This window comes from Macrotis lagotis, chromosome 1 (assembly GCF_037893015.1).
Source record: "Macrotis lagotis isolate mMagLag1 chromosome 1, bilby.v1.9.chrom.fasta, whole genome shotgun sequence".
NCBI lineage: Eukaryota > Metazoa > Chordata > Mammalia > Peramelemorphia > Peramelidae > Macrotis > Macrotis lagotis.
The window spans coordinates 298940940-298966891 of record NC_133658.1 but is presented as its reverse complement, the minus strand read 5'-3'; the positions used below and the strand labels follow the sequence as shown (position 1 = coordinate 298966891).

Below are 25952 nucleotides of genomic sequence, written 5' to 3'. Positions count from 1 at the left end.
CCTAAAAAAAATCCTTTAAACTATGTTTAATCCTGAGTTAGAAAACTTGAATGAAGGTTCCTTTGGTCATTATTTGAAAATTTAAAGGAAAAATATAAATAGCATTGCTTACTTTGCTTTTGATAATTTCAGATTTATATTTATAATGAGAAGATAGTGAATGGACATCTGCAGCCTAACTTGGTAGACCTCTGTGCTGCTGTTGCAGAAATGGATGATAAGGTACTGGCAAAGTGTTAGCATACATCTTGTTTTTTATATGAAAGTTCCTTTCAGATATTTTGTTTTGAAGTCAGCTGTTACTTTCTGTTTTGTCTTATAATTTCCTGACTTTTATTGTTAATTTGACAGCTTTCTCAAATTTCTCAAATCTCAGCTTTTGGTGAACTTGACTCAACTTATGCTAATTTTTCTCAGATACTACTATTATTCTTCCTTCCTTTCCCTATCTAACTTAACCCCTCCAGCCTTTTCTCTCAGGCATCCCTTTTATCCCCATCTCACACCCTACCCCATGCCCCCTCAAAAAAATAATAGGACCAAGAAATAAACTAGAACCAAATCTATATCTACAGTGTGTGTGTGTGTTTGTGTGTGTGTATCTTTTTTTATGTTTCTTTTCCTTCCATTAATCTATTTGCCTGAGGTTGATTTTATCATAGAGTAAGTATCTTTAATTTTAAAATTCCATTGAACTTTTTATAGTGGACATTTGCCTAATTCTGAAAGAGATTCAGGAGAGGGAATGTAGGAGCAGTACAAAGGAAAGAATGACAGACCTCCTTTAAATGTAGGTCATCAAAGGAAGAATCTTTGGAAAGGGGTGACTAAGTAGGAAGGAGGTTGCTATGTAGTCCAAAAGGTACGGTTAGAGCAATAGCCCATGGTGACTCCCTAGGAGGACAAAATACATATTTAGGTTAAACTCTCATTTTAGCCCTTGTAAAATTTAAATGACCTTTTAAGGACTGAATTATAGATACCTGAATTTTCAAAGTCCTAGAGTTTTGAACAATTTAAAATTTATTCACAGTCTCTAAATAAATAACCCACTGATATTCAGTGTTCTTGTTACTTTAAAGACCTCTTAATTATGGAGGTAGGCATGTTAGACAAGAATAATTGATCTAAAAACTAGTTCTATTTGTTACCTCACTGGAGAGTTGAACTCAGAAGTCCTTAAAAGCCAAGATAAGAACCTGTGGTTCTTCAGCAGACTAAATTAACCTACATATTTCCTGTTGCTTTTAAATTATATTCAAATGATTTTTTTTCCTAAGAGGAAAAAACATCATATAAATCTAATAACTTCTTTAATACTTACATTATTTCCTTCTGATTTTGTTGTTTTTGTATAGAATATTTCAGATATGTGGGCAATGGTGAAACAAATGACAGATGTATTGTTGGCCCCTGCAACAGATGCACTGAAAAGTAGAAGGAGCATGGAGGTACGAATGGAATTTGTAAGACAGGCTTTACGTTACCTCGAGCAAAGGTAAACCAATCAACTAAATGAACCTTTAAGATCCTATGTAATTGGAAGTTTTAATTGTATATGTAATATTCTTATGGAATGCTTTATAGATGTGACTTGTCTATTTGGAGTAAATGAGGCTGCAAAATATTATGCTGTTGTGAGAAATGGCTGTTTATTTGGGCATCACTCTGGGATGTGAGATTGCACCAATAAAATCATATGGTAAATAGAGGCTTTTAGGACACATCTATTTCTCTCTTGTTTCCTTTCTTTGCCTTGGCTTTTTCCTCTTGCTCCTCTTCCCCCCACTGCCATCCCCTTTCTTACATTCTTAGAGTAAAGAGATACTACGATTGTTGTATTATAATACCTTGGATCAGACTCCCATTTCCTAGTATGGTTCCACCTGCCCCCTTTATGCCTGCTTGTGCTCCTACAGCATTTTAATTAGACTGCTAACCCCAGTAATTTTACTGCTTTCAAACCATCGACAGGCTTGTATACCCCTATTAAATCCCTCTTTAATCTTAATTTTCCTTTTGGCTACATCCAGTTAATCCTATGAGTCCATGCTCCACATTTGATGTACTGATTTCTTCCCTGCTGTTAATGTCAGTAGTTTGTACTAAGGTTTCTGTGCCACTTCCACAGCAACTTGAGTTAGTCATTTAGGGGGATTACGGTTGTGCTTTTGTCCCTTTACAATTGTCCACTCCATTAATAGGGAGTTGTGCCATTCATCCTTCATTGAGGACATTCAATTCAGTTCTGAATTAGCCAGCAGGGGTTGCCATAAGTGTTGCAACAAATCCTCTTTATTTCAGAGAGAGAGCACTGTGCTTCTCCCTGCTGGCTCACGAAAAGAAGGCTGCTGAGTTGAATACACTTGCAAAATTGCAATACTTTGCCACCGAGCTGGTGTTTGATGCCTTATAATATTGTTTTCAGTGCATCAATTCTATATAAAGTGATATCCTATTAAGAAGTCATAATATTTTTCTTAGTAGAGCTGCGCATTAATTCAGAGACATTACAGTTTTAAAACTAATAGTTTGTTATATTATAGATAAAGGAGATAAACACATCCAGTGCATTAGGTAAATTAGGTATATTCTGGAGAACAGTGTTACATTTGGCAAATGTAAATAAAATTCTATATGGTTTTTTTGTGTTACACTGGGTTTATCATTCAGTCCAAAATTCTATATTAAGCTGTTGTTGAATTTTTTTGAGATGTCAATTTAAGTTTTATCTGTATTCTTTTCCCCCCATAATGCTCTTCCCCCCCCCCCCCATAATGCTCAGCACAGTAATAAGTTAATAATTGTGTTTTGAGTGATTCTTTACCATCTTACTTATCTTTTTTCCATAGTGACAGATTTACTATATAAGCAAGGTTTCAAATTGTGTGTTTGTGTGTGGGAGGGGAGGGGGGAAGGGAATTCAATTAAGTTAAATTTCAAGTTTTGCAATATATTTGTCCTTGAGTCACATATTTCTTTTTTTCCCTTCTTTTTTTTTTTTTTAGTTTTTTTTACAAGGCAATGGGGTTAAGTGGCTTGCCTAAGGTCACACAGCTAGGTAATTATTGTCTGAGGCCGGATTTGAACTCAGGTACTCCTGACTCCAAGGCCAGTGCTCTATCCACTGAGCCACCTAGCCGCCCCAAGTCACATATTTCTTAATAGGTGTTCACAGTATTTGTTTTCTGTGAACTTGCAAAAGATGACATTAAAATATTTTACACCAGGTTATACAGGACCTGAACATTCTTTTCAGGAAGTCTTTTGGTGTATTTGGTGGAATATCTGGCCACTCTGATTCTGACTTTTTACAGAGAACCCAAGCCTTTCACATCTGTACTGGGATTCTCTCAACACATCTCTACTACTTGCCTAAAAGTTTTTTAAATGGTTCTAGATAGTTTCCTTTGACTTCTGTAGCTGTTCCTATTTCTTTGTTTGTTTCTCCCATTTGCTGTATTAATTTCTTTAATTAAACTTCTTGAAGACACCTAGGACTGACTGTCCATTCACAATTTCTTTTAAAACTGTAGTAGAAGTTGTTTGATCATGATCTTGTAAGGTATTTATTCTTACTTCAGTCTGACTTTTACAGGACTAATCAAGGCCATATTTCATTTAGGATAATAGCACTTTAAAATCAAATGCCTTTTGCTGAGGCTAAAATGACAATAGTATGAGTATAATTTTGTGGAATTATTTTTATCAATAGATGAAAAAGTAGATTTTTTTTGATCAGGTGTCTTCTAGTCACTAGCTATTGGCTATTTATTAATAACCCTATAGAAATTAAAATTTCCTTCAACGTTGGTCCTCTGCAAAGAACCTGGGAGGGAGAATCCTTGAATCCTAGAATTTTAGCATAAGAAGGAATCCTAGAAATTATCCAGTTCAACCTTATACCCAGTACAAAAATATTTTTTATAGCATTACTATGAGTGATTTTCTACCTTAGTCTAGGCATTTTCATTTGAAGGAGGGGAAAGTTCATTATTTTAAAATGCAACCCATGACCGATCTGATTTTAGAAATTCTTTCTTGCCTCCTGTGGGGGGTGGAGGGAGGGAAGCAAAATGGGGGGGGGGGGTGAAATTCTTTTTTGAGCCAAAATTTATCTTCCTATTATAATTTGTCCTAGTTGTATCCCTTGGAGCAAACAACATCTATTCCATTTTTAAGTAAAGGAATGTCTTTAACTTTGAGCTGTTTTTAATAACTTTTTCCTAGTTACAAAAATTATACACTTGTTACTGTTTTTGGAAATCTGCATCAAGCCCAGTTGGGTGGTGTGCCTGGAACTTACCAGCTGGTTCGAAGTTTTCTTAATATCAAACTCCCAGCACCTCTTCCAGGACTTCAGGTACCTTAAATTTATTTTTTACCTTCCCTATTCCAGCAACCTTTAATGACTTTATTTAAACTGTTTTATGTAATAGCCTGTATTTATCTTTTTCATTATTGCCTTGTTATAATTTAAGGGGAAAACAAGTGAAAACCTGCTGTTTTAGGGAAAGAAGTTTTTTTTAAAAAACATGTCTTAGGGTTCACAAAATACATTTTAACATATTTAGTTTTTTTCATAAAAAGTTTATTTTCTTAAAAAGTGAATTTACTCGTTGGACTTCCTAAAACCCCCAAGAATTTTTTTTTTATTTTTTGCAAGGCAATGGGGTCAAATGGCTTGCCCAAGGCCACACGGCTAGGTAATTATTAAGTGTCTGAGGCCGTATTTGAACTCAGGTACTCCTGACTCCAGGGCTGGTACTCTATCCACTGCACCATCTAGCCACCCCCAAGAAATTCTTAACCTCTCTCTATCTTATACAATCCAACCTACTTTGGACCTGAGATATTCCACAAAATGACTATCTTTCAAATTAGCCCAGAGTGTAGTGGTTTCCTAGTAGTTGTCATCCCCACTGTAGTTCAGCATAGAATCTTACCAGCAGTAAGGAAAATTAAGAACATTTAATCCAAGTTCTCTCACCCCCCAAGTCCCCACATTACTATTGAAGAAAATGAGGCCTTAAAAAATAGATAATAATTTGTATCAGTATATCAGTAGTAAAACTCTAGTCTGACTCCATTTCTAGTAAGGAATATATGTCTAGAAACATAGGAATGCTAGACATTACCATATATTTTAACCTGCCACTCATTCCATCTTTTCTTGATTTATCAGTAGTATTTCTTATCATTACCCCTCACCTAATAGCCTAGAACTTGTTAACATATGCCAAATCTCATCCCCAATCATTAGTTAACAAGCCTAGACCTAGAGTTATTATAATCTGCCAACCCTTATCTGTTTGTTTCTCTCAATTTTGTTTTTCCTCACTTCACTTCTTTGCCTAATTTGTTCCAATGTTGTAGTCATTTAACTCCAGGATAAAATTCATAACCATACAACTAGCCATACAACTACTTTTTTCTAGCCTTACATAATATCAGAGCATTTGACCCAATGATCCTATTGAATATTTCTCCCAAGGAGGCCAAATATTAGAAGCAAAGGTTTCATATATGCCAGAATATTCATAGCAGCACTCTGTAGTAATAAAGAATTACAAACAAAATGAATGTCCATTAATTGGAGAATGACTGAAAAACATTTAGTAAATGAATGTAATGGAATATTTTAATGTAGTAAAAATATTGAATATGTAATTCAGATAAACATGGGAACATTTATATGAATTGATGTAGAAGGTAATTACAGAACCACAAGAACAACATACTTAGGCTAACTATAGTATAAACGAAAGGATTCCTAAAAGGATGCAAAATTCTGAGTAACTGAAACATCATTGATGGTCCAAAACAACACCATCCTTCCTCAAAATAGAGGTGGGGAAACTTTGAAGACAGAATGTTTTATCCATTGACAAATTTCACTGTATTGGACCTTTTGACTTGATTGTTTTATTACATTGTGGGGGGCAGGGGGAGTTCAGTTTGGAGATAGTTGAGGGGATCTCTAGGAATTACTGTGGTAGAAAACAAAGGACATCAAAAACATAGTTCATAGGCTTATTAGTCATAGGATCATTTACCTTTATGAGCTTAAATAATACTGTAAAGAATAATCTTTGATAATAAATTTCAGGGCAGCTAGGTGGCACAGTGGATAGAGCACCGGCCTGGAGTCAGGAGTACCTGAGTTCAAATCCAACCTCAGACCCTTAATAATTACCTAGCTGTGTGGCCTTGGGCAAACCACTTAACTCCATTGCCTTGCAATAATAATAATAATAATAATAATAATAATAATAATAAATGACTTTCAAGGGGACTGTGCTTGCATATATCTACTCAATGCAAGTAGCAGATCTTCATTTTAGAGATGAGGAAACTGAAACTGAGAACAAGTAGCTTTGAATATTTAAATTAGAACTCAAACTCAGGTCTTTTGAGTTACTGGTCAGTGGACTTCAGAGATTTTTTTTATTCTGTTTTTAACTCAGAAAAAAATTTTTATGTCCAGTCAATAAAGTTATATTTATAAATAGAAAGATGATAAGATTGGATCTCCTCAATTAGACTGTTATATCCCTCATTAGGATAAAAGCTAGACAGCAGGGACTATTTCTACCTTTTGTATATCCCAAGCACTTAGCATGCCTACCTCATGGTAAGTACTTAAGGAATGCCTTTAATCAGATAGGAGCTTTGTGAGTTTCTATTTTTAAATTTTTCTTTTATTAGGATGGAGAAGTGGAAGGACATCCTGTTTGGGCATTAATTTATTACTGCATGCGCTGTGGTGATTTAGTTGCAGCTTCACAAGTAGTTAATCGAGCCCAACATCAGCTGGGAGAATTTAAAACTTGGTTTCAAGAATATATGCACAACAAGGATAGAAGGTATGTGTTGAACAAGATAAAAGGTATCCAGAAGGATTTAGATTGTAGAGATAAAAAGTTCACTAGAAATAATAATTTTGTTTAAAAACAAAATTTTGAACATGTATAAAATAATAATTAAGAATGTAAAATCTGGTTATGATATAAGTTCCCTGCCGCTTCATTATGCAAAATGGAGGTGACCCTGATCTTTAAAGACTGTACCAGTGGAGAGCAAATTTTGGCAGTCCTGCCAAGTCTCTGTATGAGTAGCACCAGCCTGTATATTTATCAGACTGCAATCAGTTCTTTAGGTGACTGGCCACCAGGGGCTAATTTTTTTAACCCAGCAATTCGTGAAGACCAATTTCCAAGACATGCAGGGCTTGAGATTCTGTATGGGGAGAAGTACATCCTTTCTGTAGGCTTTGTGTAAGGTAGTGAATGACATGCTAAAGAAAATCAGGATTCAATCTTATCATTAATCTATGGTTAAGGAAGATAGTTTACAATGGAATTTATATTCTGTCACATTTTATTTATGAGCTTTGATTTTATTATCCAGATAATAAATAATGTTAATAGTACTTTTATAAGATAGTCAAATCATTTCATAAGTAATTGTTAAATTCATGGACACCAAGGGAATGCTAAATTTTGTTATTTAATGTTGGTTTTGTTAGTTTGGTATATTATCAGTATCTACCTACCAATAGAAATATTTGGGGGTCAGCTAGGTGGCACAATAGATAGAGCACCAGTCCTGGAGTCAGGAGGACCTGAGTTCCCTCAGACACTTAATAATTACTTAGCTGTGTGGCCTTGGGCAAGCCACTTAACCCCATTGCCTTGCAAAAAAAAAAAAAACCTTAAAAAAAGATTTTGATTTTTGGATTGGCCCCATCAGCCAATCCAGTGCTGTACTATTAACACTGATACTTTTATAAAAAAAAAAAGGCTTGTTCAACAATATGTCAGACCTTCAAGGTTTTGTGATTTATAGGTCTATGTACACAGTAGACTAAAGCAGATTGCATCCACTCTATGACTTGAAAGACTTTTTTATATAAATATTTTATTTGTTTACCAATTATATAGAATAGTAGTTTCTACCAATCATTTTTTGGTAAGGTTTTGAATTTTGCAATTTTCCCCTCTTCCCTCTCCACAACAGAAAGCAATCTGATAATCTTTACATTGATTCCATGATATCCATTGATCAAAATTGAATGTGTTGAGAGAAAAAACATGTCCTTGAGGAAGAAATAAAATATTAGAGATAGAAAAATTATGTAGTATATAAGACAGTCACTTTTTTTAAAAATTGAAGATAATATTCTTTCATATTTGTTTAAACTCCATGGTTCTTTCTCTGGATACAGATGGTATTCTCCATTGCAGATACCCTAAAATTGTTCCTGATTAATGCACTGATGTAGTGAGCAAGTCCATTAAGATTGATTATCATCCCACGTTGCTGTTAGGGTGTACAATAATCTTCTTGTTCTGCTCATCTCACTCAGCATCAGTTCATTCAAGTTTTTCCAAGCTTCTCTGAAATCCTATCCCTCCTGATTTCTAATAGAACAGTAGTGTTCCATAACATACTATAGCACAGTTTGTTAAGCCATTCCCCAATTGATGGACAGCCCCTCAATTTCCAATTCTTTGCTACTTCAAACAGAACTACTATGAATATTTTTGTACAAGTGATATTTTTACCCTTTTTCACGATCTCTTCAGGGTATAGATAGTGGTATTGCTGGATCAAAGGGTATGTATATTTTTATTGCCATTTGGGCATAAATTCAAATTGCTCTCCAGAGAGGTTGGATGGGTTCACAGCTCCACCAACAATGTATTAGTGTCCTAGATTTCCCACATCCCCTCCAACATTGATCATTATCCTCTCTGGTCATATTGACCAATCTGAGAGGATGCTTTTCTCTAATCAGTAATGATTTAGAGCAATTTTTCATGACTGGATAGCTTTGATTTTCTCATCCAAAAATTACCTTTGCATATCCTTTGACCATTTGTTAATTGGGGAATGGTTTTTTTTTTTATAAGTTTGACTCAGTTTTGTATTTTAGAAATGAGTCCTTTGGGGCAGCTGGGTGGTGTAGTGGATAAAGTGCCAGCCCTGGAGTCAGGAGCACCTGGGTTCAAATCTGGCCTCAGACACTTAATAATAACCTAGCTGTGTGGCCTTGGGCAAGCCACTTAACCCCGTTTGCCTTGCAAAAAACCTAAAAAAGAAAAAGAAATGAGTCCTTTGTCAGAAACATTAGTTGCAAAATTTGTTTCCCAATTTACTACATTTCTTTTTATCTTGTTTAGAGTGGTTTTATTTGTGGACTTAGAAGACTATTTAACAAGCTGCTGTAGGCTGTTTTTGAGTTTTGTCAAATGTGTTATATCATGTCCAACCTTCTAATGACAGGCTAACTTTAGTGAGATTGGTCCTGGGACAGTAGATGTGTAGATGGAACTATCACCAGTCCCATATTGAAACTATTTCCACTTTGATAATATGAACCAAAAAATGTGCTTCCATAGTGTAGAATTGGACACCATGTGTTTGTACGTTTTTGGGAGCCTAAAAGCTCTTGTTCAGTTTCTCACATGAAAAACTCTGTTTGAACATTCTTTTAGAATGTTCTAGCTTTATTCTTGAAGTATTCAAGTTGGATTCAAGTTGGGGTATATTCAGATACTCTCAGGCATTTTCTCATGAGTTTATCTGCATTTGTTTATTTTTGAATCTTTAGATTGTCCCCTGCCACTGAAAATAAGCTTCGTCTCCATTATCGACGTGCCCTGAGAAACAACACTGATCCTTACAAAAGAGCTGTGTATTGTATTCTTGGCAGATGTGATGTTACTGATAATCAGAGTGAAGTAGCTGATAAAACAGAAGATTACCTTTGGTTAAAAGCAAGTTGCTGCTTTTGATGGGGGGTGGGGGGAGGGGTGTGTGTGTGTGTGTGTGTGCATGTGTGCACACGCGTGCATGCTTGCATGTGCATACATGGCTACAGGAAATTATTTTAAAAATTGAGATCATTTAATTTGCTATGTCTACTTTGTGCCTCTGAGACATTTAACTCTGATTAGGGGAGGGCATGGATGAAGGAGGGCACTCAGATAATTAGAGAGCTGAGGTGTGCATAATCATCAGGGACAGCAGATCTGTCTCTTGGTCCATTTTTTTTGGTTGCATAACTCCTGGGTAACTATAACCCTCATAGCAATGGCCAGCTTCCTAAAATAGACACAGTTATATAACATCCACTCTCTATGGTATGCCCTGGTTTGAGAAGAAGTTGATAAAAATGTATGTGTTTCTTTGGGGGATTTAGTTGAATCAAGTATGTTTTGAGGATGATGGCACCAGCTCTCCACAAGACAGACTCACTTTATCACAGTTCCAGAAGCAGTTGTTAGAAGACTATGGTAAGAATTTTTGAACTCACCTTACTGCTTTCCTGGGCATTCTCCATATTTTCAGTCTCAGCTTTTGAAGTATAAAAATTTTTGCCCCCAAACTCAATAGCCTTCCTGGACTCTTTCAGAGATCTTGAATTCTAACTTTGTAATTAAAATATGAGTGACCTCGTTGTCCTTTGTGAATAGTAGCCACATAGTAAAAAAAATTATATCTTGAGCAATGATTTCTTTGAGTTATATTAGTCATGGTGCTACTTATTAGACAATATATAGAGTGCACTTAGGTGGTCCTCTCTCCTACATCTCACAGTTTGAGAAGGCTACCCTGGATGAGTCTAAAGCTTACATTGGATAAATCTGAACCTTTCCCTTCTCTCTTTGCTGAATGAACCTTGTTAGGCAAGAAAAGAAGCATGATTCCTTTTGGAGGTATTTCAGAAGGCATTTCAGGAGAGATTTTTTTTTTCTCTGTGCTCCCTCATGGGTGATTTCTCAGATCTAAATGCCAGCCCCATTTCTTTTCACTTCCTGAGGTACAGAAAACATTTTTAATATCCCAGCTCTTCAGTTCATTACAGCTAGGCCATCTTGTAACTGGGAAATTGTCCTGCAAACTGAATTAGAAAACTTCTTGCAATTATTTGCAGTTACATGGGATAAAATTCTTTGAAAATGCAACTTCTTTAAAAATGACTCTCCCCAACTCCATGTCTTTCCAGGGGAATCCCACTTTGCTGTCAATCAGCAGCCTTTTCTCTACTTCCAAGTGCTCTTTCTGACAGCACAATTTGAAGCCGCAATTGCTTTTCTCTTCCGTGTGGAGCGCCTGCGCTGCCATGCTGTTCATGTAGCACTGGTACTATTTGAGCTAAAACTTCTCTTGAAATCATCTGGCCAGAGTGCACAGCTTTGTAAGTACCATTGTATTGGGATGTGAAGGGAGCAGAAGCAGTTTCTGAATCATTGTTAACTCCCATTGTTGTCAATAATAAGAGCATCACTGTACCACCTATTCTTTTTATGGGGATAGGAGAGAGAGGATAAAAGTCCTCCTCAGTCCTCTGGGTGATTTGAATTTGGGTATTTTCCCTAGCATTCATATAACATTTTATATGTACAAATTTTTTTACATGTATTAGCATGTATTAGCACTAAACATAGTAGTTTGTGCTCTTCTTATAAATTTACCACATTATGATATAAATTGCTTATCTGTGTATGCCTTATCTTTCCTTCTGGACTGTAAGCCCTAGGAGAACAGGGGCCATATCTGAAGTGTGTTTATTGGTCTAGTTAGGGCATAATGCTAAAGAGGTCATGAACTTCTTCTTTATTAGCCAACCACTTTTTCAGTGGCTCCTAACCAAACCCTAGTTAGCCTTATCTCATCCATGCTGTGTCCAAAGTGTAGCAAAGAGAGGAAGGACTTTTAAGTAGTTCATCCTCTTAATACTGTTGGAAAAATAACTTAAAACTTGGATCATTTTCATATATAGAGTGCATAACACATCATAATTTTACTACCAAAATAGTTTTTCTTATCCCCATTTTGTACCTAAAAAAACTGGAAATCTGGTTTGCTTTTTTAAAAACTTCATGTCACTTTATTTTCTAAAAATTTTATGATCAAGATGTGCATTTTTTTCTTTGACTCTCCACTTGAAAGAAAACATAGAATTAAGCAGTCATCTAGTAAAACTTATCATTGACTTAGCTTCCACTATTCAAGTTTTCCAAGGTATTGAGCGGGCAGCTAGGTGGCACGGTAGAAAGAGCACCAGCCCTGGAGTCAGGAGGACCTGAATTCAAATCCGGCCTCAAGACACTTAATAATTACTAGCCGTGTGACCTTGGACAAATCACTTAACCCCATTGCCTTTCAAATAAAAAAATAACAACAAGGTATTGAGCAAGGAAGTAAGATCACCCAGCAACAAGTTCAGTAGCAGTGCAAAGATGCGATCTCAAAATGATGACTGACCTTGAAATACAATATCTTTGTACTAGATATTGTTTCATAAAATATTTGGTCTATTGAGCTTTTAATTTCCCTTTATATGACTCTGTGGTTCTTTGTATTCATTAAGGAGTATGGTTTGACCTATTTTATTTCTCATAGTAAGTCATGAGGCTGGTGACCCTCCTTGTGTAAGGCGTCTTAATTTTGTTCGCCTTTTAATGCTCTATACCCGGAAATTTGAGTCAACAGACCCAAGAGAAGCATTACAGTACTTTTACTTCCTCAGGTAAGAAATTAAATAATTATTTTGAGTAACTGTCATTCCATCGTTCTTTGCATAATTATTAAAAGCCTCAAATTCATTAAGCATGAATTAAAGAATAGTGTTTATATCTTTTCTCTTACAGAGATGAAAAAGATAGTCAAGGAGAAAACATGTTTTTGCGCTGTGTTAGTGAACTTGTAATAGAAAGTCGAGAGGTATGAGCTTTTCCCCCCATAATACTAAAAACATATTAGCGTATGTATATATATTTCTTCTGTATTTCCATTTGATTAACATATACATATGATGCACATTAAGTAATTTTTTCATATAGATTTCATTTGACTCAAGCTGCGAATTGAAAAAGACTTTGGGGGTCATCTAATCAAACCCTATATGAATTCCCTCCAGAATGTCCTTGACAGTGGAATATTTACTATTACCTTCAAATAGTAATGACATAGAAAATTTAGTTGGGATATTTTGATGTTTTACTTTACTCTTGTTTTCAACTATTTTTGTCCTTCAAATAACATTATCAAGTGGATTGAATTGTTGACATTTTTTGTTTGTTTCTCTAGTTTGATATGATTCTTGGGAAACTTGAGAATGATGGAAGTAGAAAGGTGAGTGAATAAAAAAAATTCTTGATTTTTTAAAAAAAATTGTCAGAGATATACATTTGAAAGGTACCGTTTAGTTTCTAAACCTACTCAGGCATATCAGATGTCAAGCAGAAACAAAGAAAAAAATTTAGCAAAAAGTAACAGGCTCAAAATGATAACCTTAGTATAATACTTTTATATCAAATCTATAGATTTTTTTATAATTTTCTTTTGAATATTATACTTTTGAACTCTTCATAGCTGCAATTTTTGGAGATGAGAAGACTTTGACTAGGATATATGCTAAAAGAAAAAGATTGGATGTTATATATGGTCTTCCAAATGGAAAAGTTTCACTTTCTTTTAAATTTTTCTTTCTTAAAGAGATCTTAAAAGGCCCCAGAATTCATTCTTGTCCAGAAAAAGCTAAATCAATAATCTTTATAGATTCCTAACTCATTTATTCAGATACCTTAGCCAAAACTTTTTAAATGTTAGAACTTTTTAAACAGAGAAACAGAACTTTATAAATGTTAGAAAACCAACATTAATTTGGAATCAACTTGAATTTTCTAGAAAAGGAAAGTCTGATTCTAACTTCCTTTCTGTGACCTTTTCTGTAATCATATTTGGTTGTTTATGTGGAGGCATTTATTTTTCAGCTTGAAATTTCATTTGCCATTTTTTGTCAAATCAAATTAAAAATCCTTGATAGATCACTCCTAAATGTTTTGATTTTCTTTGTTCCCCAACTTCCTGGCTTCAGTAGGTACTTTTACCTGCTTTTTGGATCATTTTGAAATACTAGAAACTACTAATGTTTTGCTGCTGACTTCTATGGGCTGTTTAAACAATTTTGCTTACTTAGGCCACTTTTTCATAAAAACACCTTTAATATTTTTAATGTGGACTCTAGAATGTATTCTTGTGGAAATCTAATTTCATTGCCATGGGTAAAACATTTTTAGTTAGACTCTTTCCTTGTCCAGATTTTGCTTTGTGTTGAAAGCAATAATTCTGTGGGTGCTCTTCCCCTCCCCTATTTTTCTTGTCAGCCTGGAGTTATAGACAAGTTCACTAGTGACACAAAGCCCATTATCAACAAAGTTGCTTCAGTAGCAGAAAACAAAGGATTATTTGAAGAAGCTGCAAAGCTTTATGACCTTGCAAAGGTAAAATGTGTTCTATTCTTTCCATTTTATATAGCTGTTGCTTTTTTGGGATAGTATGCATAAACATTTTCACTAAGCTATCATTTTGATCTTTTAGGAATTGTACCATTACCAGAGTATTAATGGTCTCTCCCTATTGAGCTGTTTTCTCATAGTGCTTAGGCAGTTAATGATCCTAGTCATGGTGAAATTCCCATTTCACAGAATTGTTTTTGTCCATAAGATGTTTCCAGTTGATGGAGCAGCTTATTGAAAGTATATCCTTCAGGCAGGCATCTAATAGTAATATCATTTGGCATCAAGTTAAATATTTGTCATAGTTAGGTCATGAAGTTTCTTAATGAGAAACATCAAGCTTTTACATTCTCTGTAGCAGCTAATATGGTGCTCAGTACATGGTGTATAATAATGAAATGAGGACTTTGTGGGAATATGAGAGAAATATTTCCATATGAAAACATATGATGATTCAAGGTTACATGCAAATTTTAAGGATTATTCTTAAACTCTATTTTTGTGGTAATTCAAGAAGGAAATGAATAAGGGTGAGGGTAGCAGTATACTGAGTCTTTTGTCAAATTCTTATAAATTTGTTATGTGCATTTTTGGTTATATAGAATGAGTTTTGGGGAGTCTCTTTTTAAAACTATATATTTGACAGAATGCTGACAAGGTTCTAGAGCTGATGAACAAGTTGCTCAGTCCAGTTGTTCCCCAGATCAGTACTCCTCAGTCCAATAAAGAGAGGCTGAAGAACATGGCACTTTCCATCGCAGAACGGTAATAACTTTACGATGATGATGATGATGATGATGATGATGATGATGATGATGATGATAGCTTATACTTGCATATCACTTTATATTATACAAAACACTTTCCTCACAAGAGGAAATTTCCTCACAATGAAATTATAACTTTCATTTGCAAAGTATACAGTTAGTGTTTTTATAATATTCACACCCAGGTCTTCTTGACTCCAGATGCAATTTTCTCTCCACTTTCCCCTTCTGTCTTTCCAATAGATAGTAAAACTATTATCCTTATTTTGCAAGTGAAGAAATGTAGGCTTTCAGAGATGAAATGACTTGTCCAAGATAACGTGGTAACCAAGAAGGTTCTAACCCAAGTTCAAGCCTCTTATCAAAAGTTTTTGAATAGATTGATTTTGGCCTTAATAGATTGGTTTCGGACAATCAAAATGTAATTAGAACTTATCTTAGAACAAATCCTTGATATTTTACAAAAGACACCAAATCTCTGCAAGTTTACAAATTTGGCACAACTAAGAACAAAATCTACTAGAACTTTTGATATGCCTTTTCTTAACTGGCACCTATCATAGAATCACAGAATTTTAGAGTTGGAAAAGAGATTTTATCAGTCCTTTAGTTTAGTCCTTATCTGAAAAGAATATCTACTGTAATATGTCTGACCAATGGTTATCCAATAACTACTTGAACACCTCTAATAAGACAAAACCGACTACCTTTCAAGAGAGCTCATTCCACTTTTAAACAACTCCAATTATGAAGAAATTTTCTTAATATCAAACCTAAATTTGCTTCTGCAGCTTGTCCCTTTGTAGGGGCTTCTGGTTTGGATATCCAACAAAACTTCACCATGATAGGTTTCCACATGTTTAAAGATATTTATGATGTCTCTTCTAAGTATCCTCTTCTCTAGACTAAAGATCTCTACTTTCTTCAGCTATTCTTTAGATGTCATGGACTCAAGGCCTTTGACCCCATCTTCTCTGTGTCCTCCTTAAGCTGTGACCTCTAGAACTGAACATAATACTTAAGTGTCTGACTAGGGTAGAACACTAAGGTACTTACTATATAGCTCCTTATTTCAGAAAGTTATGCTGTACAAGACTTTATTTTTTTTTTTGACTCTCACATTATACTGTTGATTTATATTTCGTAAAATCCCCATTTTTTTTTCAGAAAAATTGTTCACTAAGTGTGCTTTTACCATCTTAGATTTATGAAGTTAAATTTTTTAACCCATATGTAAGACTTTTACATTTATTTCCCTATTAAACTTCATCTCATTAAATTCAACCCAATGTTCTAGTCTGCTAAGATCTTTTTGAATTCTGACTGTACTTTTAATCATGTCCCAGAATTTGTGTCATCCGCAAATTAGATGAGCATGCCATCTACACTTTAATCCAAAATATTTAAAAAATAAAATAATACAGAACCAACAACAGATCAGTCCGTTGGAGACTTTTTGCCAAGTTTTGACATTGAACCATTTGAGTCCAAACCATTCTAAACTGCGTTTATCTTCTGTTAAAAGATTGTATGATATAATTTCTCAAAATTTTTTCTAAAGTCTAGGTAACCTTAAAAACTACATCTCTAGCATTTCTGTGATCTACTAGTATAGGAATCTTGACCAAAAAAAGGAAATATAGTTATAAGGTTACCCTTATATATAGTTATAAGGTGACCTCTTCTTGAGGAAGCTTTGCTGACTTTTTGTGATCACAATTTTTTTTAATCAGGAATTGAAGTCAAATTTATAAGCCTATAATTTTGTGAATTCTTTTCTCTTTTTAAAAAAGAAATGGAGCAGCTAGGTGGCGCAATGGATAGAGCACCGGCCCTGGAATCAGGAGGACCTGAGTTCAAATCCAGCCTCAGACAATTAATAATTACCTAGCCATGTGACCTTGGGCAAGTCACTTAGCCCCATTACTTTAAATAAAATTTTTAAAAGTGTATTATAAAAAAAGAATCAAGATGGAATCTCTGCTATTTTCTAATATTTTTCAGATACTTCTAACACTGGCTCAACAATCATATATGTGCCTATTTTTTCAGTACTAGAGTCTAGCTCATCTGGCTAGGTGACTTGAATGCATCAAAGGCAATTAGGTGCTTTTTTTATCTTATAGATTAACCATTTCTGGTTCCAAAGTCATTCGTAGCAGAGAAAATAGGAGCAAAATAAGGATTAAAGGATTCTGCCTTCCCTGTGCTGGCAGTTATAAATACTAACTTTTCTCCAAACAAGAGGGCTATCTCTTTGATTCTCTGCTTTCCCTCAGTATAGATTTTTTTTAATCTTTTTATTGTTCTTCACTTCCTTCTCCAGCTTGTGCTCACTCTTTGTACTCAGAACACTATTTTTAAAGGATTGTACCATGATTTTATATTCATTCTCTCTCTTCCCTATTGTTGCTTCCATCTTATCTACGTATCTTTTAAAAATTGAATTTGGTTGTTTAATTTCCTGTATATCTACATCAATCTTTTCAGACAACTCCAGTTTTAATTTACATTTCTTTAATCAGTAATCATATGACTATAGATAACTTTGATTATTTCTTCTGAAAATTGCCTGTTTATGTCATTTGATCATTTATCAATTGGGAAATGACTCTTATTTTTATAAATTTGACCCAGTTCTTTATGTATTTGAGAAATGAGGTCTTAATCACAGAAACTTACTATAATTATTTTTCACAGTTATGTTACTGTCTGTTTTCCTCCATCCTATTTTCCTCACTTATTCTTTTCATCATATTCATTACATGTATTCTTTTCATCCATCCTTAAAAGTGTTTTGCTTCTATCAGCTCACCTGATTAACTCTCCCTTCTATCAGCCCTGCCCCTTCTCTTATCCCCTTCCCCTTCTACTTTCCTGTAGAGTAAGATAAATTTCTGTACCCATCTGAGTGTATATGTTATTTCCTCTTTAGGTAAATTCTGATGAAAGAAAGGTTCATGTCCTAAACACCCCCCCCAACATCCTCCATCTTCTCCCTCCACTGTAAAATTTCTTTCATGTCTTTCTCTCTTCTTCCTTCCTTTCTTTTCTTTCTTCCCATCTTCCTTCTTCCTTTTCCTTCCTTCTCTCCCAGGTATTATGCCCTTACCTGGGAGTTCTTTGCCCAAAGAAATGTAAATCTTGATCACTAAAACCTCTCTAGATATCTTGGGCTTTACAGACTAGATTTCTTTCTTAAGGACCTTGCATTAAATTCAGATCACTATGACTCCCCTTGGTTCAACAATAGGAGCCAGATTAAACTTCATTGGGTTATTGATTATAAGTGAATATAAATGGAAATTTTTTCTTAACTAAAAGCCCTGAGGGTCTTCCCCTCCTAACTTGATTTTTCTTTTTTTCTTTTGACTTGGTAAAAGAGTACATTCTTGGCCTCTTTCTCACCTAGCTTTAATCACTGAGTGGCTATTGCCTCAGTCAAACTAAGACCTGTTAAAGGCCTTAGCTTAAAAAAGGCTGTTGCATGCAGTGGATATTCCACTGCATCCAGGGCCATCTCCATTAGTCCTGATCTGTATCTGGCCACTAGACTCAGGTGGCTCCAGGGGAGAAAGTGAGGCTGGTGACTTCTAAGTCCAGTTCATATACATGTCATGGTCCTCTTTGAGAATTAAAGACAAATAACAACACTATACTATCAAGAAAATAAGTCAAGAAATGCCAAAGCTCATGATCTTGTAGTGAACTGCAGTTAATCCCTGTTCTCTGTGTGTGAGAGTGTGTGTATGTGAGATGTCTTAATAGCAGTTCACTTCTTTGAACTCCAAAGTAGACTCAACTGAATTGGCCCTGTTGATCTGTAGCCTCCTCTACTTGGTTCAGCACTTGGTCTGGGACATGACTATGGTCCCAAAACAAAACCTACTTATTTGAGTGTAACCTACATTTATTAGATCCAAATTATATTCTTTCCTACCCTAAAATCTTCCTAAGATTGATCATTCAGACCAGGCACTGATAATAGCTATTGGATCTCTAGTGAATCTAAATCTGTAATAATTTGTTCATGTTTTGGAAAAGTCACATGTGCCTAAGTGCCAACAGATTGTCATGTTTGTCATTGTCACCTTTAAGAGGCAAAAGTAAATTATTTTATATTTTAAAATAGTTACCATATTTCTGTATATGTTAAGAAGCTGCCATGTATAAGACTAGCATCTTAATATTGGGGCCCAAAATTTGAAAAAAAAAAATATTACGTAAAGTTATTGAGCTTTATTCATCATGGAATTCAAGGACCTTCTCATAGCTTTCAGGCATCTTTTGGACAAGTCTGGTGCATGGATGCATGCTTAATCCATTCCACTTCATGAACTTGAAGCACCAATTGTGTCCTCCTTTGAAATCAGGAACTTCTTTGTCATCAGCAATTCTTTTTGGCCTTATGCCGAACCATCTTTGTGGACACAAGGAATTCCAATGACCCTTGGCTCTTCAATCCACCTTTTCAATTCTCTCTCTAAATAAGGCCATTTGGCTGACTTACCTCTCATGGTCTTCTTCTGCCATGACATTTTCACTAAGGTTTCTTTTTTCCTGTAGCCAGTCTCAGATTGTTTTCTCAGTTGGAGGAGGACCAAACTAAAAGCAGCATGTTTAACAGCACGACTTCCATTCACTTTTGCAAACTGGATCATATTGAACTCGAATTCAACACTGTACAAACATCTTTTATGGCAAAAAATAACCTAATATACTGGAAACAAATGTGAAACAAGTGCAAAAACAACAAGCGCGAAAAGCAAGAAATTCAAGTAAAAAAAATCTACAACCACTGTATTAGATGCTTCCAGTTTTTAGACCCCTAATTTTTTCGAAAAAGGATGCATCTTATAGAGAAATACAGTAATTGTTTCTGTCTGAATTTTATTTTCAGGCATTCTGCTTATAATATAAACAACATAAAAATTATCTCTAAAATATGCCTAGTTTCCCTAGACCCCTACTGTAGTCATGTATAGATGACCTCTTGCCACCTCTAAAATTCTGTATTTTATCATCTATGAACATATCTGAATCTTTTTTAAATTTAGTTTTATTTTTAGTCCATGTTTCGGAATAGAGTTCTGTTAGTTTATTACCTTCTGGATAAAGTACAAATATTTTTATATTCCCTTAATTTAACTCTGAGTCTCCATCTCATTTTGTAAGCATGAAATATCCTTCTGATGTTCTAAAATTGAGTAAAGACTTTGGTCATATCCCTTCTCCTCCTTTGTCTTTTGAGATTGAAGATTTATAATATGTTTAGTCTTTTCATTGAATGTGAACTATCATATGGCAGTGGCCACCCATTTATCAATTTGGTCCTTTTAGTTCCTCTTTTTGGATCCTTTCCAATAATTACTCTGATGTATGATGACCAATGTTTCAAATGCACTGTGATTTAATACATGAAGAGAAGGCCACTTTACTATTTCATTTCTCTTGGGTGTTTAATAAATGCTTACTGATTGACTGGCCAAATTATTAGAGAGAATGTTTAATTTTTATTTTTATTTAACACCTAATGGGAAAGCTATTTGTGAAACTTTGTTACATGGTAAATTTGCTCCCTAAGGAGCCAAGTATGTTTTAGAAAAAAAGAAATGACAATCCACCAAAAAGCTTCCAGTGACCTTTTTGGATTGAGCATGTTTAGTTCCTTAAGAACTGTCATCAGAACAATGACTGTTGTTTGGAAAGCCATGCTTCATGCATATTAAGATGTATTGGGTTCAAACCAAATGTGTCATCAAACTCCTGCCACACAGTCAAGTTATTTCTTTGCTATTTAAATTGTTAGACAGTTTTTATTGTCTATATACCACTAAAATTGCAAACTTTTTTTCTTTTAGGTACAGAGCTCAAGGAATAAGTGCAAACAAATTTGTTGACTCCACATTCTACCTTCTGTTAGACTTGATTACATTTTTTGATGAATATCATTGTGGTCACATTGACAGAGCTTTTGATGTAAGTTTTAAAGGAGCTTTGTTTGAAGTAGATATTAGTAAATGCTCTTGAAAATCTAAAATAGTTCACCATTTAGAAACAAAGAAAAAAACCTACCAAATCATGTTTGGACCATAAAAAGAGATAAATATGGGTTCCAGGATTTTTTTAAGCATTTCATTTTTTTTTTCAGTCTCATAATCAAAAAAGATAATTTAAAATATCTAAAATTAAATTTTCATTCTGTTTCAGAGAACTAAAATTAGTTTTGTTTTGTTTTGTTTTGTTTTTTTTAGTTTTTGCAAGGCAATGGGGTTAAGTGGCTTGCCCAAGGCCACACAGCTAGGTAATTATTAAGTGTCTGAGACCAGATTTGAACCCAGGTACTCCTGACTCCAAGGCCGGTGTTTTATCCACTACGCCACCTAGCTGCCCCTAAAATTAGTTTTTAATGTTAAAAAAGGGATACCCTTTATGCACATTGTACAATTTCTGTGTTTTAATATGGAAAAAATTAGATGGCTAAAACATTTCATCCATGTTTTCACAGATAATTGATCGCCTGAAGCTTGTGCCCCTAAATCAAGAAAGTGTGGAAGAAAGAGTAGCTGCCTTTAGAAACTTCAGTGATGAAGTAAGCACTTCTCTCTCTCATCTGACATTTCTCCCCAATTTAAAGTTTGTTTTTTGATGCAATTGGTATTGTATGTGTAGTACACGTTCTTCTAGAGTAAATGAGATCTGTATTGATCTCATTGGATTTGATTTAACTTGTTAGTTATTTGATTTAAGTACCGGTTGTTAGAAGCAATTAGATTACACAATGATGGAAACTCAGGGCTTAGACTCAGAAAGACCTGAATTGAAATCCTGCCCCAGATACCTATTAGCTGTGTAACCTTGAGCAACTCACTCAGTGTTTCTCAGCTTCAGTTTCCTCATTTGTAGAACAGGGATAATAATATCATCTATCTCTCAGGGTTGTTGAGTGGCTCAAAAGAGAATATATGCAAAGTCCTTTTGCAAACCTTAAGATATTTTTAATTGTAATCGGTTATCACTATATTTCTGACCATCTGAAGATATTCTAGTCAAGTAAGAGGAACAGAAATGCTATTTATTGTCCCATAGATAATACCTCTGTAACCCAGGAATACTGTCTTTAGAATGCAGGGAATAAATTGTGTGCTCATTTAATTTCACAAGTTTGTCTAGGTCCCTTCAAAGAATATTTTGTGCAATATTAAGTACAAATAAGAAACAGTTCTGGAACAGCTAGGTGGCATATTGGATAAAGCACCAGCTCTGCAGTCAGGAGGACCTGAGTTCAAATCCACCTTAGACAGTATTTACTTAGCTGTATGACCTTAGGCAAGTCACTTAACCTCACTGCCTTGCAAAAACCAATTTTTTTAAAAAAAGAAACAGTCCTACTTGTGTTGTTAGTTTTTCTCTATTCTTAATTTCTCTTCCTTTCTTTTTTGAATATATACATAAAAGATTAGTTCTCTTTTTATAGAAGGGATCAGAGTTGGCCTATTATATAACTAATGTAGGCCTATGATGTGACATAACTAATTCTAGTTATGAATGTCCCCAACTATATCCCCTAAAAATTCCTCCTTAATGATTAAAAATGTAGAGAATTTAAAGACAGAATGATCTTAGAGATCATCTAATCTTATTTTTTAGATGAGGAAACTTAGAAAAAGAGAAGTTAAATGATTTATTCAATGTTACACTTTTAATCAATCAATGAATCAGGTATTTATTAACCATTATATGCCAAACTTGGAGGACACAAAAAGTCAAAAACAGTCCTTGCTTCCAAAGAACCTATACTTTACTGGCAGAGACAAGATGCAAATAAATACATACAAGATATATATGTAATTGAAGGAATGTATCTTGGAAATGAAAGACTCAGGTATCTGAGAAGACTGGGAAAATGCAAATATTTCAGGCATGGGGTAACAGCTATCAAATGCTTTAGTAAAGATGATGTTATTTTCTTGCAGAACAAACTACTTTTCTGACTAGAGGTAAAGGAACAAAAAATGGCAGCCAGGGTAAAGACAGACTTTACCTACTTAATATTTCTGCTTAGTACCTGTTATTTGTGGAAGATTGTTATGGGAAGGAGCTCAGTTAGGTGTTTCATTCTTAAGAAATTATAACCCTCTGATTGATGGTATATGTCTGCAGACAGTGCACCTTGGGCCCATTGCTTAGGTGAAGACATTGCCACAATGAATGCCATGTTCTATGTTTCTTTCTCAGTTTGTTTCTCTGTTCTCCTTACACAGGTCAGACATAACCTTTCAGAAGTGCTTCTTGCCACCATGAATATCTTGTTCACCCAGTTCAAGAGACTAAAAGGCACAAGTCCATCTTCATCATCCAGACCCCAGCGAGCTATGGAAGACAGAGATTCTGTAAGATCCTAGTTTCCTCCAAAAATGATTTTGAGAAAATCATTTCTGGTTCTTCTGTAAATATGTGATTCTCACAGGTTCTTCACACTCCAGTTTTCCTATAATTTCTAGGCATTAACAATTGACATATGAAAAGGTAACTGATTAGCCTAGTCTGCAGGATGAATATTTGTATTAATATTGTTAACCATTTTATGCCAACTGAGAATCAGCTAGTTGTGCGTTTTTTCAAAGCAAAGGAAAGACCTTTCTTCTTAACTTGGATCATTTTTGACCAGCTTCCAGGAGATTTAGGGGATTATCCTGAAAACCCTTCTGTTAGATGGATTAGCTTAAGGGTAGAAATACTTACAGGGAGGAGAGAATGTATATTAGTTAGGTACTAGATGTGCCCAGGCCATTTTTTTTTCACGTTTGAAGTGCATCATTTGAAAACCAGTTAAATTGGCTGTTGCCCTATAGCACCTTTTAAAAAAAAAAGCCTAGACATATCCTCTTCACCATCACAAAAGAGAGCTTTGAGGATAGCACTTCCCAGAAAGTGGCCATCTGAAAGTGAAAGTACCATCTTATAAGGTAGTCCCCATTTGCTAGATGTAAAATATATTTTGTTTTGTACTGAAATAACTGGAAACATATCACTTCAATTTCAGCTCTAGCCTAGTCACATCTTAAAAATAGAGTCCATGTATTTTTTGTAAGCCTTTAAGGAGGAAATAATGAGCACTTTTCTGGCATCTTCAGTTTCTCTGTTGGAGCAGCTTACCTATAGTTACCTTCTCATCTCCCCATTCTCTCTGCCACCCTCCATCTCAGTTTTAAGTGGAAGTATTTCTTCTTCCTTAGTGTTCATCAATTAATTGTAGAAATTATAAAAAAAAAGTCTATATCAGGGCGGCTAGGTGGCCCAGTGGATAGAGCACTGGCCTTGGGAGTCAGGAGTACCTGAGTTCAAATCTGGCCTCAGACACTTAATAATTACCTAGCTTGTGTGGCCTTGGGCAAGCCACTTAACCCCATTTGCCTTGCAAAAACTAAAAAAAAAAAAAAAAAAGTATATCTATAGACTTTTAATTCTCTTTCACTGTCCTATGATCATTTCAGAGTGGATATTTTTAATGTCTTCCTTTTCATTCCAATTAATGTTTTTCTTCTCTGTTTCCATAGGGCTCTGAGTAGACATCAGACATTCATTCATATGGGATATTTGCAATTCCATAACCCTAAACTTGACTCATTTGTTATTCTACATAGAAGTTACCATCCCAAGTTTCTTTGGTTCATATTCCATACTTTTTATAGAGAGTAAGCCTTGCCCTGTTTTTAATTGCTAATAGATGCACTGTCATTTAAACTCATACAACAATCTCATTTGTCCCTGTAACACTCTCCTGAAAATGTCATATAAACATCTGCTTTATTTTGGAAAAGGAGGCAGCAACCTCTTTCCCTGAGTACCCTAAGAGGTTGCTAAGCTGGATCCTTAATAAAGGGGAAGAATAAAAAGATAAAGAAAAGAGAAGCAAAGGAATAGAAAGGGGAAAAGAACCAAAACTAGTTTTTCTGAGATGAGGTGGTAAAAAGCCATGAGAAATCACTTCGTTTGTTACAGATGGCTTACATCCACTTTGGAAACTTGGTTCAAAGGAAAATCCCCTAAAAAAGAGATGAATAAAATTATAGTAGATTTGCCTAGAAGAGATATCTTCTATGATTTCAGAGTAATGGTGCATATTAAGAAATACAAATTGTTACTTTGTCAGTTGTTTGGAACCTCCATCTTTGACAAATTTAGCTAGTCCCGATTGCTTAGTAATCCTTCTTTCAACTAAGAGAGCTAATTTATCAATCCAGTTAAAGTTTTCTAGATACCAAAATCGATAGCTATAAGCTAAGAACATAAGAAATGCTATCCATGCTCAGCCAACTCAGAACATGGTGGTAACTCTACACATTTATACCATGTGTGAAAACTAACTCCGAGGGTTTTTTTCCCCCCCCTCTTTCTCATAGCAACTCCGAAGTCAAGCACGAGCATTGATTACGTTTGCTGGGATGATCCCCTATAGGACATCAGGAGACACAAATGCAAGACTGGTGCAAATGGAGGTCCTTATGAATTAAGAGAGTATTCATATGTTAGTACATTAAAATGATGGGCCCCATTTATTTTATTTTATTTTATTTTTTCTGTTATGTATTTTTGTCAACACAAATAAATTTCTTTGATTTGTATTTCCTTTTAAACATCCTTATTTTCATTGTTTTGTCTTTTTAAAGTTTTTTTTTAAAGTTATTATTTGTGTCTTGTAGAAGAATCATTAATAGTCTTAAACCATTGGGAGAAAAGAAAAATAGAATTTATTTGGGGAAGTTAAAAATAAGAAAGGCCACTCAAAATGAGAAACAGTATTTGGGAAAGCATTTTTATTGATATTGAATATTCAGAGACTAGGACACATGACACTCATCAACACTAA

At 34.8% G+C, this 25952-nt stretch overlaps 1 protein-coding gene across 3 annotated transcripts in view; it reads left to right on the top strand.

The window, feature by feature from the left end:
* Window positions 1-25707, top strand: part of NUP93 (nucleoporin 93) — a 95831-nt gene extending 70124 nt beyond the window's left edge. For 2 of the 3 annotated variants that reach the window (XM_074211268.1, XM_074211267.1), the window contains 16 exons: window positions 133-222; window positions 1359-1498; window positions 4231-4363; window positions 6709-6866; window positions 9617-9782; window positions 10208-10301; window positions 11015-11206; window positions 12415-12541; window positions 12663-12735; window positions 13102-13146; window positions 14181-14297; window positions 14959-15077; window positions 20941-21058; window positions 21588-21671; window positions 23344-23472; window positions 25486-25707. In XM_074211268.1, the coding sequence (XP_074067369.1) occupies window positions 133-222; window positions 1359-1498; window positions 4231-4363; window positions 6709-6866; window positions 9617-9782; window positions 10208-10301; window positions 11015-11206; window positions 12415-12541; window positions 12663-12735; window positions 13102-13146; window positions 14181-14297; window positions 14959-15077; window positions 20941-21058; window positions 21588-21671; window positions 23344-23472; window positions 25486-25596 (1896 nt within the window). In that variant the 3' untranslated portion in view covers window positions 25597-25707. The remainder of the gene's footprint in view (window positions 1-132; window positions 223-1358; window positions 1499-4230; window positions 4364-6708; window positions 6867-9616; window positions 9783-10207; window positions 10302-11014; window positions 11207-12414; window positions 12542-12662; window positions 12736-13101; window positions 13147-14180; window positions 14298-14958; window positions 15078-20940; window positions 21059-21587; window positions 21672-23343; window positions 23473-25485) is intronic. The other variant, XM_074211270.1, reaches the window with a different exon arrangement.
* The last annotated feature ends 245 nt before the right edge of the window (window positions 25708-25952 follow it).